The sequence below is a fragment of the Emys orbicularis genome, chromosome 18, assembly GCF_028017835.1.
Source record: "Emys orbicularis isolate rEmyOrb1 chromosome 18, rEmyOrb1.hap1, whole genome shotgun sequence".
Taxonomy (NCBI): Eukaryota; Metazoa; Chordata; order Testudines; family Emydidae; genus Emys; species Emys orbicularis.
The window spans coordinates 9264765-9283710 of NC_088700.1; the positions used below are offsets into that span (position 1 = coordinate 9264765).

Here is an 18946-nt window from a genome sequence, read left to right on the forward strand (position 1 = left end):
TTCAAAAATCATGAGATATTTTTAAATGATTTTTAGGGTTCTTTTCCTTTGTGCCTTGGTTTGTGAGCCTCGAGGATGCACTGGGGTCATGTCTTCGAGTTTTGCTCTGCAAACGTGAGCGAACCAGAAACTGTTCTAAATAAAAAGACAGCTCCGATTCTCATGTGTTTATGTGGCTGCTGGAACTGGGGTTTTCATGACGACACCCTTTGCCGTGAGACTCTCAAAACAAGCACAAGCCTTGGCAACACTGTTGAAATCCCACCCCTAACTGGATCGAGTTTTTGCAAGTAGCCCCATGAGTATCTTTTTAATGGAGCAAACCAATGCCCCCATCCCAAGCACCTCCTAATTTCGGGGTGTTTGGAACTCCTGTTCTGAACTTGGTGGCCTGAGCCCAGGTCTAGCCAAGCGGGTGTTAGGCCTGTGACCAGGTGCCCTTAGGGAGTGTGGTCCTCTCACAGCCAAGAGGCAATGTACTGTGCGCTGCTCTGCCTCATGCCCAACGTCGGGGTGGGGGGGATTTAACTGTGCAAGGGAGGACGGGCTGTCAGGGATTTGCTGATCTTTCTGTTGTGTCAGTAATTGCTGAAAGTGCTGTATTCCCTCTGGCCAAAGGTTTCTAAGGGAGGCGTGGGGGGGAGGGGGGATTGGACTCATTTTCAGTTACTCAAAGTAAACAAAGAGTTTTCGGAAAGATAAAGCCTGCACAAGGTGATTTCCTCAGTCTGGCTTCCAGTCAGTTTCTTCCCAGCACCCTCCCATCCCCTATGTGCATATTCAGGTGGAAAGCAACATGGCCGGTCACGCAGAGACCTTCCCTAGCAGAGCTATAAATAGAGAGGTAGTGGGGGGCGGGATCAGAGGACTCAGCTGGGCTGGTACTTGCTTGTGGACCAGCAGGCTGTGGATTGAATTCCCCTGGCTGCATTGGTTGATGCATTTGGGCTCTGGGGTCTGCACTAATGCTTAAGCGGTCTGGCTTGGAGAAGGTGGGGAGGAGGGTAGCGCTCACAGGAGCCAGAAGTTCTTTTTAACATGCTCAAGCCCCAGACACAGCATGTCACATCACGAGACAGCACAGTCTAACCGATGGGCTGGGCAGTTCAGGTAATTAGATGCCTGACTGGCATCAAGTGCACCTGGAAAATTGCAGGGGCAAAGTAAGAGACACGATGGAAGCTCCTTTCAAACGCTGGTCCTATTGCATTTGATTGAGGTGCAAGGGAAATGGAGGCTATGCCTCTGGGTGAATGAATGCGAGCTGCTCCCCTAGATGCTGCTGGGTGCCCAAGCTGGGCCTGTTATTACGAGGTAGTTTTGCTTACGCTGGCTTGTTCTCAAAACTGGGTGTCTGCGGGCTAACAAGGCTGATTTCCCTGTGTGCACAGGGCCAGTCTCTCGGCAGCTGCCCCTGTCTCTCTGAAGAGCTGGAATTAATTACACTGGATAGCTTTAATGAATTTACATGTTGGGTTTATCTCATTTCCCCCATTGCATTTTCATGCAAACAGCTTCCATCAGACACCAGGAGATTGCAATGATGAGAGAAGACAGGGTAATTATATCTGGATTTTGTTGTTGTTCAATTAGCGCAGTGCCTAATCCTCTAAGTTAATAATCGAGGTGACGATTTCAATTGGCGAAAGATTGTCTTCCCCCCGCAGCAGGACATGGGCCGTGAGGTTTTGAATGTGCTGACGCCGGCTCTGTAATTGGTTTTTTGTTTTCAATTATACTTTATTGGGTTTGTTGTTTTATAGGCATGATGATAAAAAAAGCTGTCAGATGCGAGCTTTAAAAGTCACATCGCAACAAAAGGCAGACCCAGCACAGACCCACTGGGCCAGGCTAGTACCATGGAAAGGAACAGCTCACCTTATGGTTAGCAAGGGACAGCAGAAAAATACAGTGTATGACCTTCCTGCTCCTAGCCCTGCAGCTAGTGCCTCTTTAGAAAATATGCCGCTCACAGATGATGGAGACCATTAATCTGGGAAAGAACCTGCTGCAATATTATAAGGGGCGCTGGGCACATACGAAAAGCCGTGCGGGGTTTGTAATCCAGATCTGAGCTTTGCAGTTTCGTCTCATCTCCATAAACTGCAGCTGAGATTCTCAAATTTAATGAAGGGATTTGGCTTGTCCAGGCAGCTATTACAATCTCCCCCTCCATGTCTAATAATGATCACGCCATCTTAGCGCACACACAGCGTCAAGCACAGAAGCTTTCAGCTTGACAGATCCGAAAGCCCTTTAAAAACATGTTGATCAAAACGTGTGACTTCATGTAACTCCATTGGCTTTGATGGAGTTACACCAAGATTGAATTTGCCTCCCACATGTGCCTATGTATGTATCTATCACTTCACCCACCACTGACAGACAGCCACCTCTGGCTGGAATGTGGCAGCTGCTGAACATTTCACAGCACGTGAAGAATACCAGTACCAGCTGAAACTGCCAGGGGAGCAGAACATAGTTTTCCAAACAGGGATCTGGGCAGGACAAAGGCTTGGTATGGAGCTTCTTATAGCTCCTATGCGTAATGGATTTTCTAGCCCCCAGGTTGGCTTGTGTGTCTGCCAGATGTCAAGTCAGACCCCAGCCCGTTTGTTGGTTTGTGGTTCCTAGAGTTATGAACCCAGTGTCAATCCTTGCTGGGGGTTTTTATTATTATTTTTATACTCCTCTTTAAATAGCTCCCTTTCCCACATATTTAAATATTTATTCTTTCAAATGCTCACTTGTAAATATTTCATCTGCTGGCGGTTGCTGCTCTTGCTTCTGTCAAATGTTCACTGCCCTGGTACATGGGCTGAGGCTCCAGGAAGATGGCTGGTGGGTGAGCGATGACACGTGAAGTGGTGCATGCTGATATACCAGACAACCGTGGCTTTTGAGGCCCCAATCCCAGTTCTCCAAGCAAGACCAGGTCCCAGAGAGCTGACCTGCCTGACGCCCATGATTATTATTCGAAAGGCTCTTTGCCAGTGGGTTTCCTTTCCGGCCTATGAGTCTGCATGGCCTCTGGGGCTACCGTGCCTAAGTCTCTGTGCTGAGTCTAACCGCTGATGAATGCAGGTGATAAGTGGAGGGTAGTGATGGGTATCAGATACAAAACCAAACCTGAACTTCCCCAAATACAAAGATGTTTAGTCCATTACACAGCAGGACAAGAGGCCAGTTGCAAAGTATTGGATCCAGATCCCAACTGTCCTGAAATCCAGGGGAATTCAGCTCTGGGGTATTCCCCAGCAGTAATCATAGGACTGGAAGGGATCTCGAGAGGTCATCTAGTCCAGTCCCCTGCACTCATGGCAGGACTGAGTATTATCTAGACCATCCCTGGCAGGTGTTTGTCTAACCTGCTCTTAAAAGTCTCCAATGATGGAGATTCCACAACTTCCCTAGGCAATTTATTCCAGTGCTTAACCACCCTGACAGTTAGGAAGTTTTTCCTAATGTCCAACCAAAACCTCTCTTGCTGCAATGTAAGCCCATTGCTTCTTGTCCTATCCTCAGAGGTTAAGAAGAACAATTCTTCTCCCTCCTCCTTCTAACAACCTTTTATGTACTTGAAAACTGTTATGTCCCCTCTCAGTCTTCTCTTCTCCAGACTAAACAAACCCAATTTTTTCAATCTTCTTTCATAGCTCATGTTTTCTAGACCTTTAATCATTTTTGTTGCTCTTCTCTGGACTTTCTCCAATTTGTCCACATCCTTCCTGAAATGTGGCACCCAGAACTGGACATAATACTCCAGCTGAGGCCTAATCAGCACAGAGTAGAGTGGAAGAATTTTAATTATCAAAAGTCACATGAAAGGGCTGCACATGTTAGTATCCCCCTTCCCCACCCCTCTCGCCACACCAGATGCCTTGTAGCAGGGTGACAATCTCTTCAAACCCCGGCATTAACCTCAGTGGAGTGTTGGGGAGATACGGCTTCCCCATTAGTCCCTTAAAAATGCTATTGCTGGCACGAGGCGGGGAAAGAGAAGGTCAAACCTTTTGTTTAAAAAGACCCCAGAGCCTTTTTTCTGTTGATTTTGTGGTCTGATCTGCTGTTTTCCGAGCGCCCCCATCCCCTGTGCATGAAGAAAATGGGGGTGGGGGAGGGGAGCTGAAAGCATTGTTTGAAAAGGCCCTATAAATGATATTCTGTCTTGCCTTTTGCCTGATGTCTGCCCCCCCCCCCCCCGACCTGGGGGCTTTGGGCTGGATGGGAGCCCACTGCAATTTTGCAAGACACGCTCCCCGGCTTGCCAAAGTCAATGGATGGGAAAGGTGCCATCGGTAAGAGAGTAGGAGGTTATTGTCGGTGAGTTATAGGTCTCTGTTGTTAATAATAATAATAATAATAATAATAATATGAGCATGTGCTGAAGTAGCACATTCCTTCAAGGAGCTTTTCTGTTTGAGAGATGAAAATTATGTCCAACAAATTTCAAATGCTTTGGGTTTTATGTCTATTTCAGTCTGGGAAGAACTGGACGAAAAATGTAAAGAATATTCATGGCGCGTTCCTTTTTCAGGCGTGTGTTTCATTTGCAGGCCAGCTCGACTTGCTGAAGGCTGAGCAGAACTTAACCTGAAATATCCTGCTCGCCGCCCCCCCCACCCCCGCCCCATTGAGACCATATCCTGCCCCCAGATATGCTGGTATAAATCTGCTTAAATCAGAGCTGCAGAATTTGGTCCATGTGGCATAAAAAGCATCCAGCTCAGGGAACAGTACAGCTTGGTCGCATATGGTGTGAATCGGTTCTGCTGTGGTCCATTGTCTCACATACTCTGTTTCTTACATTTGCTTTGATAAAGAACAGATGAGATTCTTAGGCTCCATCTCACCTTTTAATCTGCAGAGACCTTAAAGGGAAGCAAAGACCCAAAGAACCAAATTCAGGATCTTGGTTTCTCCAGTAGAGATCCACAGTTAATCTAATGAAGGCAGTGGTACTATGGGAGGCAGTGTGTCCCAGTAGATAGTGCTCTGGACTGGGACTCAGGAGACCTGGGTCCTATTCCCAGCTCCGTCACTGCCCTGCTGAGTGACTTCAGGCCAAATCACATCCCCTCTCCGTGCCTCAGTTTCTCCTCTGGAAAAATTAAGATGATATTTACCATTCTTTATAGAGTGTTTTTGAGACCTCTGGATCCAAAGCACTGCATATTAAACACTGCTATGGATTTAGACCAGTGTAACAGAGTTAAATATGGCTATAAAAAAAGATTGAAACAAACCATACTTACCCTATTGCATGAGTAGGGTCAGAGCGTAGGACCTTCAGTACCTGAGCACAGACTTGAGCCAAAGCGGGAATTCCTTTAGCTAACAGGACTAGGAGGAGTTGAACCTTCAAACAACCAGCTATTGGAGGCGCACACCACACATTTTACAAGCGCATCACTGAAGCATCTCGGCCTCTCAGACACGGCTGCGTTAGTCAGCGCCAATTATGCCCCAGTTTCTCTGAGCGCTGACGCGTGTTCACATATCCTGCATGGTTCGGGCTGCGCGATGTGGTAGCGGCAGGTCTTCCTTGTAATCAGGGAGAGAGCTGGAAAGTGTCTTCTTCCAGGGTTAGTCATACTTTCCCCCTCTCTGCTCCTGCTTCATGTCACTAGTTCCAGGCGTCCTCCCCCAGAAACGACAGCCCATTCTCGACGCTGGTTTGAGGCTGACGCGCCCGGCTTGCGGTGCTCTTGGCGGGCACTGCCTTCGGGTTTTGATGGCATCTGACAGTTGATGATAATGAGGGCGAAATGGAAGGAAAGACAGCGGAACTGTGTCAGGGAATTGCTTGGAAGTGTTCAGATTGGCCCAGTCTCTTGAAGGAGGTAGCTTGGCTCTGAGCAGAGGTGACACCCGTATGGTGCACTGTGGCAGCTGCAGGGACAGGTGTGTGTGTGGTGAATACATTTATACCCAGGTGGGGAGACTGAATTTATTACTGCCAGGCACCCAGCACAGTCACTCTGCACCTGTGCAAAGGGAGTGTGAAATGTTGCCACTCTGGGTGTGGTGGCATCTTGTGCTCCTTTGGCCGTGGTGCAACTGGCAGCACAACTCGCAGGGAGGTGAAGAATCAGGACCACCCTGTGCAGGGGTAGGTGACCACACAAGGTGCAAAGAAGAGGCTGATGAAGCTCAGGATGTTTTCAGACCTGAGCTGAATCCTCAGCTGATGTAAATGGGCATTGAATTGAGTGGGCCCGACTGCTCTGAATGGCACAGAGAGAATCCATTGCCGTAAGCACTGGCCTCACAGCATTTCGTCGACTGCCTTTAAAAGAGATGCCCCAAGTTTGTAGGTTTCCCATTTTCCTTTACGACAGTGATATTCCAGCAGCCAGCCCATGTGCGAAGGAGTTGCTCAGATTGCTAGAGAGACCATCTATCCCCCCGAATCAGAACATGCAGTCAAGTAGGTACAGTCACATCAAGTTTCCCAGATCATCTTTGGATCAGGGTCCTGCTCGTACTTGACCCTTCCATCTGGAATGAAGAGTTACAGCAGAAATCAAAACCAGTGCTTGGGTGCATCACATGGGAAATGCAATCAAATAAGGCTGTTGGGTTGGGTAGTTTTTTTTAGGGGGAGGGTATTGCCCCCTTTTAATAATCTGAACATCTTTAATTGCCTAGTGACACTGACACGACATGAAGTCTGAGCCTCTTTCAGATTTACAGCCATGTGGGCTGTCCGCCAGGACTCGTTAGCCTGCTGAGAAATGCGAGGACACGGCCAAGGCAGATTTAGTGACTCTTTTAGAGTCGATCTCTTTTTTCCTGGGGAAGGCTCTTTTGTATTTCTAGAGCAAATGCCATTTCCCCAGGGTAAAATGGCTTCACCGTGCAGCATACAGGAGGGAAGAGGAAAAAGCTGGCGCTCTCTCTCCAAAATCACCCCATTCCACTGGATAAACTGGACTTTATTAGTTCATGCTGGGAGCCAGGCTCTTCAGCCCAGATCTACAAAAGTATTTAGGCTCCTAACTCCTATTGAAACCAAAGGGAGTTAGGCACCTAAACACCTTTGAGGATCTGGGCCCTCATCCTGTGCACATCCCGTGAGGAAGGCCCCGTGTGGAAGTATCCTCTGTAAGAGTTAGATCGCGCCCACTGCTACTCCAGTCTGCTCCTTCGTGTACCAATGAAGAGTCTTTCCGCTCATGCGCCCGCTCCCATTCATCTCTGTGTGCCCTGGCCCGCAATGGAGCACCCAGTGTGTTCCGTTATTCTCCAGGCTGATCATTCGAGCCAAACACCCCGAAGCAGTAGGGAGGTTTGAAACCTGAACTTGGACCAGCATTTTGCACAATCACTCTTTATATAAGGGGCCCAGATGCAAACCTCCCTCCCCCCCAAACCACTCCCCCATGCTTGTGGGAGGTCAGGGCCTGGGCTTCACTTTTGCAGCTTGAGATGATCTCTGATGATAACATGAGATGTGAATTTTCAGGATCCTGACACCCCCTTAGCTCCTGAACAGCAATAACTAAAAACCAAACGTTACACCAAGGAAAAGCAATGGGGTTGTGGGGGGGAAAACCCCAAATATTTCCAAGGATTTGGAACGGGAGCCCAGAGCCCTGAACTGTTCAGGGGCTGGGAGTTGTGCTTTAAAGATCTGATACTGACAACCGAGGCCCCGATTCAGGGCAGCTTTAGTCCCACTGAAATCAAGGTGATTGGATGCTTTCCTGCACTGGGGCCTTTATGAACTCAGAAAGCCGGGCAGAGATCTCTTTGCCCTTTGCATTCCGCTCCCCAACACCAGATGGCTTTCTCTTGCTTTTCCTACATTGCTTGTTCTCCTTGAGAATCTTTGGTGGCTGGGAGTGTGTGTGTGTGTGGGGGGGGGGGGCAGGGATGGCAGGTCTGCCGGTCCCGCGGTTTCGGTTGCAATTCGGCGGTGGGTACAGCGGGACCAACGGACCTCCCACACCGCAGGCATGCCGCTGAATCCGCGTTACCAGCAGACCTCCCGCAGGCGCGCCGCCGAAAGCCGCCTGACTGCCGTGCTTGGGGCGACAAAATACATAGAGCCGCCCCTGGTGGGAGGGCGGGGAGGTTAAGTATCATTTTTAAGATCACAATACATTTGGATTCGTCCATTCACTTTATTGCTGCCTCAGTTCCCCTCCCCTGCCCCATCAGCACCCACTGGGATAGACTGCCCCTCTTCCGCACTCATCTGGCTGAAAAGGCACTCGCTGTCTCACAGGTAGCCGTTCTTATCAGAAGAGTTTCTGAAAAAAGGATGCTTCTGCTGCTGGGCACAGCAGAGCTCAGCGTCCACGCTGCCCCTGTCCTCCTTCCTAGCTGGGGTCTCCTGCTAACCAATAAATACGCCATTGAATCACATGCACCTGTAGTGGCTGGCAACTCAGAACACTACGCATTAGTCTGGCTCATGAACCTTCATGCCACATAGACCAAGGTGCCCCTATAGATCAGGGTTCTTCAAAGGAACTGCTGCTAGATGGTCAGAATTATCAAAGCCAAGCCCCAAGGCGGTGCGCTGGCTGTTTCAACTCAAGATAGATAGGTGCGCGCAGAGCAGAGGCTACATGGCTTTGATCTTTCCCCGGGAAGCAGTGTTATCTTGGGGGGCTGTAGCAAAGGCTTGTGAATTAGGAGGCCTGAATTCTATTCCTGGCTTTGCAACTAACTCACTAGGTGACTTTGGGCATGTTGGTTAACCGCCGTGCCTATCTCCACATGCTGATGCTGCGCTTAGCCATCTTTGCACAGCACTAAGTGCAAAGTTTTCTTGTGGCTCCTATTTGTCTATCTGGCGTGAAACGCCTGCATGAGGAGAACACAGAAGTTAGGTTCTCCCCTCCATCCTGTATGGAAAAGGCCCCGCCCCCATCCCTGTTGGGAACTCTAAGGATTTGGGGAGAATAAGCTGGCATAACCGTGGTTCCAAAACATATGATATTCTAATTCCGTAATGTTTTATAAAGAACGAACATGAGATAAAACAGCATCAAGGCAGCGTCTCTGTGTCAAACCCTATTCACGGGCTGACAGCTGCTATTGTTCACATGCAGAGAGATGCTTCACTCTGCTCAGTATGTTTTATCACTCTCTCTGTGTGTGTGTGTGTGTGTGTGTGTGTGAATTTCAAAGCATGGCCAGCTCTAATCACTGATGCCGTGGTTAATCCTCCAACCCCGTCAGCCATGTGATGTCTTCCTAAAAGAGATGCTGTAGCTCAGCCAGAAGTTTTGGGTTTGATGCAGAAATTACTAGGCAAGGTTCTCTGGCCTGTGTTAGGCCGGATGTCAGTAGAGAAGATCGTAATGGTCCCTTCTGGCCTTAAAGTCTATGAATCTATGTCCTGGATTTACAAGGAAGGGAGAGAGTTCATTTAAATGTTCTTATCAGGGTCAAAATGAGGTCTCAGCGTTGCTTTCTGTTGGCCCTATGCCTCCTCCATTGGGTGCCCCAACCTAATTCAAGAGTGCACACATCCCTTTTCCTAGCATAAGAATGGCCATCCTGGGTCAGATCGATGGTCCAACTACCCAAGTATCCTGTCTTCTGACAGTGGCCAATGCCAAATGCTTCAAAGGGAATGAACGGAACAGGGCAATCATCAAGTGATCCGTCCCCTGTCGCCCAGGCCCAACATCTGACAGTCAGAGGCACTCTTCCTCTTTTGTCTTGCCAGGGTCTGGACACCAGCAGGGCTCCTTGTGTGCAAAGAACAGCATCTATAATTTAGTGCTTAGCATGTTTCCTGCCAAGAGGCTTGATTAAACTGCAACAGCTGCCTCCACATCTGGATTGGGGTAGATCTTTGTTTTCTTGTTGTGGGAGAACAGACAGCCCACCGCCTGGGTAGAGAGTGAAAGAAGATGGCACCTTCGTGTTGTGCAGATGGGCCAGGCTGGGTTATAGGCTCAGGAGTAACTGCACCATGGCCCCAGGTGAGCATCTGATCCCACAGTTCTTTGGGGCATGTCCAAGGCACGGGAATGTTCTCCTCTCTGCAGTACAGTTGCCCCATAAAGGGACAGGAAAAGCTTTAAAAAAAAAAAAAAATCCCCTCCTGCTCTTAACCTTTCCACCCTCCCAGCCCCAAACGAGGCTCCCTCACTGTCTCCTTCCCGCTTCTCGGCCTCTTCCGGCAATGCTGAGTGAGATGAAAGGGCTTGGTTAGGTAGAAAGCCCGGGGGGCCGTGTGCCTGGCGACGTGTGACCAGAAGTAGGGGATTAGCGCACAAGGCCCTCGCCTGGGGAGACTTGAGATAACTAGTCTGAGCTCATCATGAGAAAACGAGTTGTTTGGCCTCTCTCTAGCACTCCCTGTATGACTCTACAGCCCCTCCCACACACCCCTTCCTCCCAGAAGCACACACAGTCAAGTTGGCAGCTCTGTAGAAAGGGCTTCAGGATGGGAGTAGGGGGAGGCACAGGCCAGGTGCCGTACATTGGCAGAGCTGGGGGCTGAGAGCAGGACTGGAATAGGAGGGGGCACTGTGGGAAGGCCAGGACTGAAGTAACGGGTGCAAGGTGGCAGAGTCGAGGGGCAGTGGCAAAGCTGAGGGTGTGTGTGTGTGTGGGGGGGGGAGCGGATGGAAAAGCAGGGAGCTTTGCAGGCCGAGCTAGAGCTGTGCGAGTGCCCGGGCACTGGGCTAGCATGCGACATGTCACGGCAGGCTGAGGGGATTGGCAGAGCTGTGTGTGAGCGGCGTGCATGGTACCCCTAGCTCGCCACCTGGCAATCAGCTATGCAGGCCCCAGGAAGTGGAGAATAGTTGTGGTGCAATCTGCTCTGCGCCCACGCCCTCCTGATCCCTTTCCTCACATTCCCTCTGCCCGGCCTGCCCCTGACACCCTACTCCAGGGGACCGGGAGCAGGGCCGGCGTAGAGCCCTGATGCCAGCTCTGCACCAGCCAGGGAGGTGCCTGCACAGCCGGTATTTTCAGGGGCCTGCCTTGTCTGTTTAGACTGCAGGCTCTTTCACTATGTGTATGTACAGCACCTAGCACAAGGGGGCTGTGAGTTCAGCTGCAGACTCCAGGGACTGCTCTAATCCAAGTAACAATGGCTTCCTCCCGTTGCTGTAAGATCGCATGGCCCTCAGAGCACCGGCTGGGAGCTTTGCCTCTGAAGGTTGCCTTCTCTTTGCCTTTCAGGAGGTTTCACCGCTCTCTCACTGCCAACAACCGCTGGATCCGGGAGCGAAGCCACGAGTCGTACGCCAAGAACTATTCGGTCGTCTTCCCCTACGACGAGCCGCTGGCCGGGCGCAACATGAGGAGGGACCCCCTGCACGAGGTCGGTGCCCAAACCCCCTGGGAAATGCTGGCTTGAGGGCATGGGGGAGCAAGGCACCCAGCTGCCACTGGTAGCTACGTGAAATCTAAGCAAGGCTTGTCCGTGAGCACATGCCCACTCACCAAACGTTGGGGGGGCAATGGCCAGGCCTGCCCTTCAGCCCCCAGAAAAGCAGCTGCTTATTTTGTCGCAAGAGGAACCACTGAGCAATGCAAAAGGCTACCCTTGCTGCCTCCTTCTGGCTCAGAAAGTGACAGACTGGAGACAGGGCTGAAGCCCAGGGGCCTGATCCATTGCTGGTGTGAATGGGCACCGTTCCCTGGAAATCAAGGGCATTGTGCCCAAATACACCAGTGGCGAACTGGGCCCTGGGGTCTCCTGCATGGCTAGTGCAAAGCGGCGTCACGGGGTCCCGGGGTCCTGTTGATGGAGCTGCTCAGCGTGCTTACAGGTCTCCTGTTCCCACTGCAGCAGCGTCTTACCTGTGTGATGATGGGTCTCTTAAACACCAGCCCTTGCTCTCCCTGGCTGTCTCGCCAGCCCGGCTGAGTGACGCGTGGAGATGGCAGTGTGGGCGGATGGCACTTTCAAGCAGATGGCGCTGTATTAATAGCCGACTACGGCCTGTCAGTTTCCAGGGCTCTGGTACCCAGCTGTCACTGCCCGACTCCGAATCCCTCAGCAAGGCCGGGCTGGCATGGCTGGAGCGAAACTGTTCGGTGGCAGGAAACCTCAGGAAGGAGGGTTTCTAAAAGGGAAGCTCAAAAGCTGCCATTGGCTTTGTCTCTCTGCTCGGTCCCACGCCTGGTACTGGGCTGATGCCGGACTGTTCCTGGAGACACTTACCAGGCAGACTTGAGGGGGATTGAGGAGAAGGGATACAAGATGTGGAGACGGACCTTTAAATAGCGAGCGCTTTCCTGGGATTGCACTAGGTCCCTGCCTCATTGGGAAAGGTTTTGCAGGTGCCCCTGGCAGCTGGTTGCTGTTAGATGCCTACTGCTCTTTAGTTTTCTGGAGGGGCGAGCTCTCTGAGTGGTTAGAGTCCGGACCACTGGCTTCTCTTCCTGCCTTTGCTGCTGACCTCCTACGTCATCTTGAACCAATCCCTTCAGGCCAAAATTTTCAAATTTGGGGTCTTAAAAAAGGCCTGGTTTTTCAAAGGTGCTTTGCCCATGCAACACCCAGGATTACCATGGCTCCGCACCATCAAAACCACCTGCTTGCAGCCAGGGGACCAGATTCTGATCTCATTTACGCTGCTGTAAATCTGAAGTGACTCCACTTACCTTTGCACCAGTGTGAACAATATCAGAATCGGAAACCAAGTTTCCTGAGCCAGTTTCAGCTGGTTGTTAATTCTGATCCCTCCATTTACCCCCCACTGTAGTGCAGAGCCTTGAGCAGCGATACAGAAATTCCCTCGCACGCACACCCCACTCTGCTGTCAACAGCTCAGTTGTTTTCTGTCACTGAGAATACAATTTTGTTTTAATAGCATGTCTAATACGTGGTGCCCATTTGACTGACAACCTGGTATTTATACACTAAGCGCCAAAACATGGGTGTGTTTTATAAATAGACGTGGATCATTTCTAAAATATTCAACAATAAATGTTCTTTTTGAACATAAACATGAAACAAAAATATCATGATGGTTCACCTAATTACTGTGAAGAGAGACTTTTTTGGAGGGGGGAATGGGGAAGAAATGAAAAAGGGGGCATATAAATATTAAATCAGAATATTATTTTTATTACTTTAAAAATTTATGTTGGGGAAAATCTGGCCCTTGTGCTTATCATCAGTCAGTTACCAATCAACACAATATAACCCAAACTTTGGCACTGTGCATATGGAGCCGGTGGAACTCCTTGCTACAAGATTTTATTATCTTATTACTTCACTGCAGTTAGGTCGTTGGTGTGCAGAGATCACTGCCTATCATCCTGACCAATACTGTCTCGTTGTTTCCTTTCCTTATACCCGGCCCATCTGTTGTCTTTTGTCTGGTATTTAGATTGCAAACTCATGGGGGCAGGAGCTGTCTTTTAGTTCTGTTGTACAGCACTTAGCACACTGGAATGTAGCCGTATTAAAACACACATCGTTTGCCTTCAGAACATTAAGCCGACTAATAATTGTCTGGGGCTGGGAAGACATTTCATTCCCCCAGCTACTCAAACACCTGAGTCCCTCTCCTCCCCACCCAGCCCAATAATTAAATACATAAGACTCTGTACTGGCCACTGCTGGAGGAAGGACTATATGGAGTTGATCCCAGACACCGCTTCCTACAATCCTTTTATAATAATCCAATGCCTGTCTGCACCAATTAATAGATTTTAAGGCCAGAAGAGACCTGATATTCTGCATAACAGAAGCCATAGAATTTAATCTAGGTCTGATCATGGTTGTTTATTCACTAGCTCATTAGAAGCATTTTTCAATGAGCCCCACTATTCTTTCCCCTTTGATTCTTCCGGTGCATAGCTTACAGAGGCTTGAATTCACCCATGTGCAGACCAATGCATTGCTGATGTCCACCTGAAGTCCTTGTGCTGGTCGCCTGCACAGAGTGAATGTTTTGTGAGGCTCCTGTCTTTGTTCCTTCTCTTCCTTTCATCTCCTGCTCTCAAAGCAGCCACCATCTAATTAATGCTGATAAAACCAGGAATGTCTGGGAAGGGTCACCCTGGTTTCCACAAATGCTTTCCTGGTGTGTCTGGTGCTTTGCAGGGCAGTGAAAATGCAGGTTATGCCATGCAGACTCCCCTGAGATAAGCCACCATCCCAAACCCACAGCCTGGGCTCAGTGACCAAACAGGGGGGTTGAGACAGATGGCCAGTGTATGTGACTGAGCATTTTGGGGAAGGGCACACTTCGGAGCAGGGATAGGAGGGTGTGGAGCAGGGAAAGCAGAAACGTGGGGGAAATCCCACCCGCTGACTTGGTTTTGCCCTGAGGTTTTCTAGCTCTGTGTCCCTATGCTATTGATTTCTCGAACCCTCAGCACAGCGAGAAGGGTAAATCGCTCCCAGCATGGAAATGCCAGGTCTGGAAAGCAGGAGGAACAGACTGCCGGGTTGGGCAGATGTCCGACCATCCTCACTGGGGCCTGAGTTCATCGCAGCAGATGAGTGCCATGGTCCCAGAAAAGCCAGACATTGGCTGGCTAGTACACCAATGGCTCAATGGCTGCTGTTCTGCAGGTTTTTTTCTGACCCTCCCTGTGGAATTACAATCACACCCCTGCTAACACAAATCCTGCTAATGCGAATAACAATCATACTCAGCACTTCCATTGCGCTTTTAATTTTCCGAGTGTTCTCCAGCTGTCAGCTAAAATATCCCCTCCCCCCTCTTCTGGGTGGCAGGGAAATATTTCCACTCCTGCTTTTCAAACAGGGACACCCTGAGGAGTTCATGACTTGCCCAGTGCCACAGACGGAGGGAATGTGACAATCGTAGAATCATAGAACTGGAAGGGAGCTCGAGAGGTCATCTAGTCCAGTCCCCTGCACTTGTGACAGGACTAAGTGTTATCTAGACCATCCCTGAAACCTGCTCTTAAAAATCTCCAATGATGGAGATTCCACAAGCTCCCTAGGCAATTTATTTCAGTGCTTAACCACTCTGACAGTTAGGAAGTTTTTCCTAATGTCCAACCTAAACCTCCCTTGCTGCAGTTTAAGCCCATTGCTTCTTGTCCTATCCTCAGAGGTTAAGAAGAACAATTGTTCTCCCTCCTCCTTCTAACAACCTTTTACATACTTGAAAACTGTTAGCATGTCCTCTCTGTCTTCTCTTCTCCAGACTAAACAAACCCAATTTTTTCAATCTTTCCTCATAGGTCATGTTTTCTAGACCTTTAATCATTTTTGTTGCTCTTCTCTGGACTTTCTCCAATTTGTCCACATCTTTCCTGAAATGTGGCTCCCAGAACTGGACACAATACTCCAGTTGAGGCCTAATCAGCGCGGAGTAGAGCGGAAGAATTACTTCTCGTGTCTTGCTTACAACACTCCTGCTAATACAGCCAAGAATGATATTCACTTTTTTTGCAACAGTGTTACACTGTTGACTCATATTTAGCTTGTGATCAACTCTCACCCCCAGATCCCATTCTGTAGTACTCCTTCCTAGGCAGTCATTTCCCATTTTGTATGTGTGCAACTGATTGTTCCTTCCTAAATGAAGTACTTTGCATTTGTCCTTACTGAATTTCTTTCTATTTACTTCAGACCATTTCTCCAGTTTGTCCAGATCATTTTGAATTTTAATCCTATCCTCCAAAGCACTTGCAACCCCTCCCGGCTTGGTATCGTCCGCAAACTTTATAAGTGTACTCTCCATCAATGATTTAGATAATGGCATAAAAATATTGAACAGAACCGGACCCAGAACTGATCCCTGCGGGACCCCACTCATTATGCCCTTCCAGCACGACTGTGAACCACTGATAATTACTCTCTAGGAATGGTTTTCCAACCAGTTTTGCACCCACCTTATAGTAGCACCATCTAGATTGTATTTCCCTAGTTTGTTTATGAGAAGGTCATGCGAGACAATATCAAAAGCTTTACTAAAGTCAAGCTATACCACATCTACCGCTTCCCCCCTATCCACAAGGCTTGTTACCCTGTCAAATCAGGTTGCCAGAATTCGAACTCAGCAGAGCCTTGCTCTCAGTTCTTTGCTCAGACCAACCTGTCTCAGAGCACAGAGAGAGCATGGTGGGGTGCCACCTGGCTGCTATGCCAGTTACCTATGCCAGGGTTGATCTCAGTAACACCCAGCTGGCACGCAGGACCATCGTTGAGCTGGTGCTAGGTAGAGAGCACCCCTTAGGCTGCTCTAACCAAGGCAGGAGCCAAAGCCAGTTTCCTGACAAATCCCCTGCTCAGCTGTAGCCAGGGCAATCGGCAGCAGTAAGGGAGACAGCCTGGAAAGTGACCCTGGGGGAGGAGGCCGGTTTGATCAGGTGTTCAGTGCCCAGTGTTTCTAACGCACAGCTTTTTTTTGCCCCACGTCCATAGGAGCTTCTCCAGCAAGGCTGTGTGTACCAGGAGAGGCATGGCTGGGAGAGACCCGGCTGGTTTAATCCGCGGGGTGCAGCTCCGGTAAGCGCAGCAGCATTTCTCATGCTACAGCCATGGGGCAAAGCCCTGGACACCTGTTAAATGGCATACGGAGGCCTGTGATGGGACCCGAGGAGAGGTTTTTGGTGCATGTGTGTGCGCGCACGTGTGCAATGGGCGTGAAATGCTCCAACACCTGAACCTCAAATCTGAACCCTTTCCTATTTCAGGAAGGGGCAGGGGAAGAGGGAGCATCTGAAATCCACTTTCCAGATTGGAACTTGCATCCGCAATCCAATCCAACACGGCAAATGGGCTGGTTTCCAGGTGTGGTTTGAATGTGGTGGAAATCTCATCAGAATAGCTTGCAAACCCAAACCCACCTGCTGGTCCTGCCCCCTCAGCCCTTTCCCTAATATTTCACTGTCGATTATTTTCCTCCATTGTCCTTTTCTCCTCCCCTCTTTGTTGTCAGGTTTTGGATTACGACTACTATGGTGCTTATAATCAAAAGCCCCACGGCTCCTACCTCTATAACCAACTGCTAGGGGATGAATACACCTTTGATTTCCCACCTCATCACGACATTGTGAGTAGAAAATGCCTGCTAGTCAATCGGCTCCTTCTCTGGACCATTCTGCTCTCTAATTCTATCGTGGGGCAGCAAAAGGCCAACTGAGCTGCTTGTTGTGGTCTTGTGGGGCTGTAAGGAATTGGGAAGAGGGACTTTGTCTTACTCTAACTTGGTTAGGCACCAAGGATAACTGCAGAGCTGTATAAAATGCTTAATAAACATCAGAATTTTTCAGGCTGGAATTCACTCCAGTCCCCTGGGTTCAGTAGTACCTGGGCGTTGTGCTGGGCAATGGGGGTGAATTTCTCCTGCTCGGTGCATTGTGAAAATGGAGTCGAATGTTGTGTTGGGCCCGTATGCGCAGTGCATGACTTTTCAAGGCACTTACAATTATTATTGGTTGGTTATTTTCCAAGCTGTCGTTTTTCAATCACACCCATTGCGTTTCCTCTTTGAGAGATGAGTCTGCAGCAGGAGGGCCAGTCTTGAGAAGAGCCCTTTGCGGAGGGAGAGCAGAACCATTGATCTTAAAACCATACGCACGTACCACGTAGACTGGGGTGGGGTTAGAGCAATGAGACCGGGAGCCACACCGTTATTCCTGGTGTTGGTTTTGCAAAACCCAGCTGGTGAGGTTTGGAAAAACTGAATCCGATCCCTGCTTTCCCCATCTTTACTGAAAAATGCCTCCAAACACCTTCATTACATGCTTGGAACCTCAAAATAAACAAATGGCCGAATGGAATTTTATTGTTGCTTTCCTAAATGAAAGAGTTGCTTTTGGGTTGAGAACACGCATGGAAAGAACTTGAATTTTTTTCCCCTAGCAAGTTTATAAGCTCCACAAAACAGGTACTTAAAGTGGAGAGTCCTCCCTCTAACTGTAATGTGTCGTTGCTGCAACGCTGTGATCCCCTATTCAGAACTCAATCAAAATCCATGCAGTCGAGAGATGAATTCTAGGGGGAAATGAAAACAAATTTGACAAGATGACACCAACTCAAAAGACAAGATATTGACGTAAGAAGCAGGGTACGAGTGCGTGTGGGGGACGGTGTTGTTATCAGGGATGCTCCATTTGAATATCTATTTTTAAAGGAACATTTAAAAATGCTACAGAAAGCTCAGGCACAAGTCACGTGCCCGCTTTTTTTTGTTTCTGCCGCCTTGTTATATAAATGGTTTTCATTTGTCTTGACGCTCCTTTTGTGGAGCGAGAAGAGGGTGGCTTAGCTTCACCTGAGTGTGCTTTAATTTTTAGATCAAGAATGAATGCTTAACCTGCAGAAATGCGCTGGCTGTCTTTGACATGTCTTATTTTGGCAAATTCTACCTGGTTGGTCCTGAAGCAAGGAAGGCGGCCAACTGGCTGTTTACTGCTGATGTTAGCAAGTCACCAGGTACTGCTTCAACCTTGTTATTTCAGCTACAAGATGCCAGTTTTATTGATGTTTCTGCTGAGCATGGTACAAAAAACCCACCCTACAAAATTATGTCTTTGAACAAGACTTAGGTTGTTTGACCTGAACTGTCAGTTTTCAAATTATTGCTTTTGCTGACGATGTTGGAAAGCCGCTGAGTGTGAAGGTTTTCCCTGCCCTCTCCCAGGGCTGCATTCGGATCTCCTTTCACTGGTGTGAATACCATGACTTCTGAATCAGGTGCAGTTGAGATTAAAATCTGACCCTCAGAGTCCAGTTAAAATTCACTGCTGGGCAAATGCATGCACTAGAATAAGCAGTGGTGACACCTAGTGGACAAATAGACTGATGTCAGTGGGGAGTTTGCTAATAATCTGAGTGGAAGAATGATGCATTTGGGATTGAATCTGTTCTCTCTTGCCCCAGTGTAAACTGGGAATGGCCGCTGAAGTCAATCAGGCAACACTGATGAGAGGGGAAAATCAGCCCCATTCAGCTGTAATTCCTTGTTCAAATGCAGTTCACCTTTGAAGGTGACGTATTGATGGATTCAGGGCCAGATCCTCA

The 18946-nt window shown here is 49.0% G+C and overlaps 1 protein-coding gene across 1 annotated transcript in view; it reads left to right on the forward strand.

Annotated features, from left to right (window-relative positions):
* The window catches only part of SARDH (sarcosine dehydrogenase), a 97198-nt gene that overhangs the window by 23045 nt on the left and 55207 nt on the right, over positions 1-18946 (forward strand). Inside the window, exons 10-13 of the mRNA XM_065418814.1 lie at positions 11161-11302; positions 16343-16426; positions 16860-16973; positions 18220-18358. Coding sequence (XP_065274886.1) covers positions 11161-11302; positions 16343-16426; positions 16860-16973; positions 18220-18358 — 479 coding nt within the window. The remainder of the gene's footprint in view (positions 1-11160; positions 11303-16342; positions 16427-16859; positions 16974-18219; positions 18359-18946) is intronic.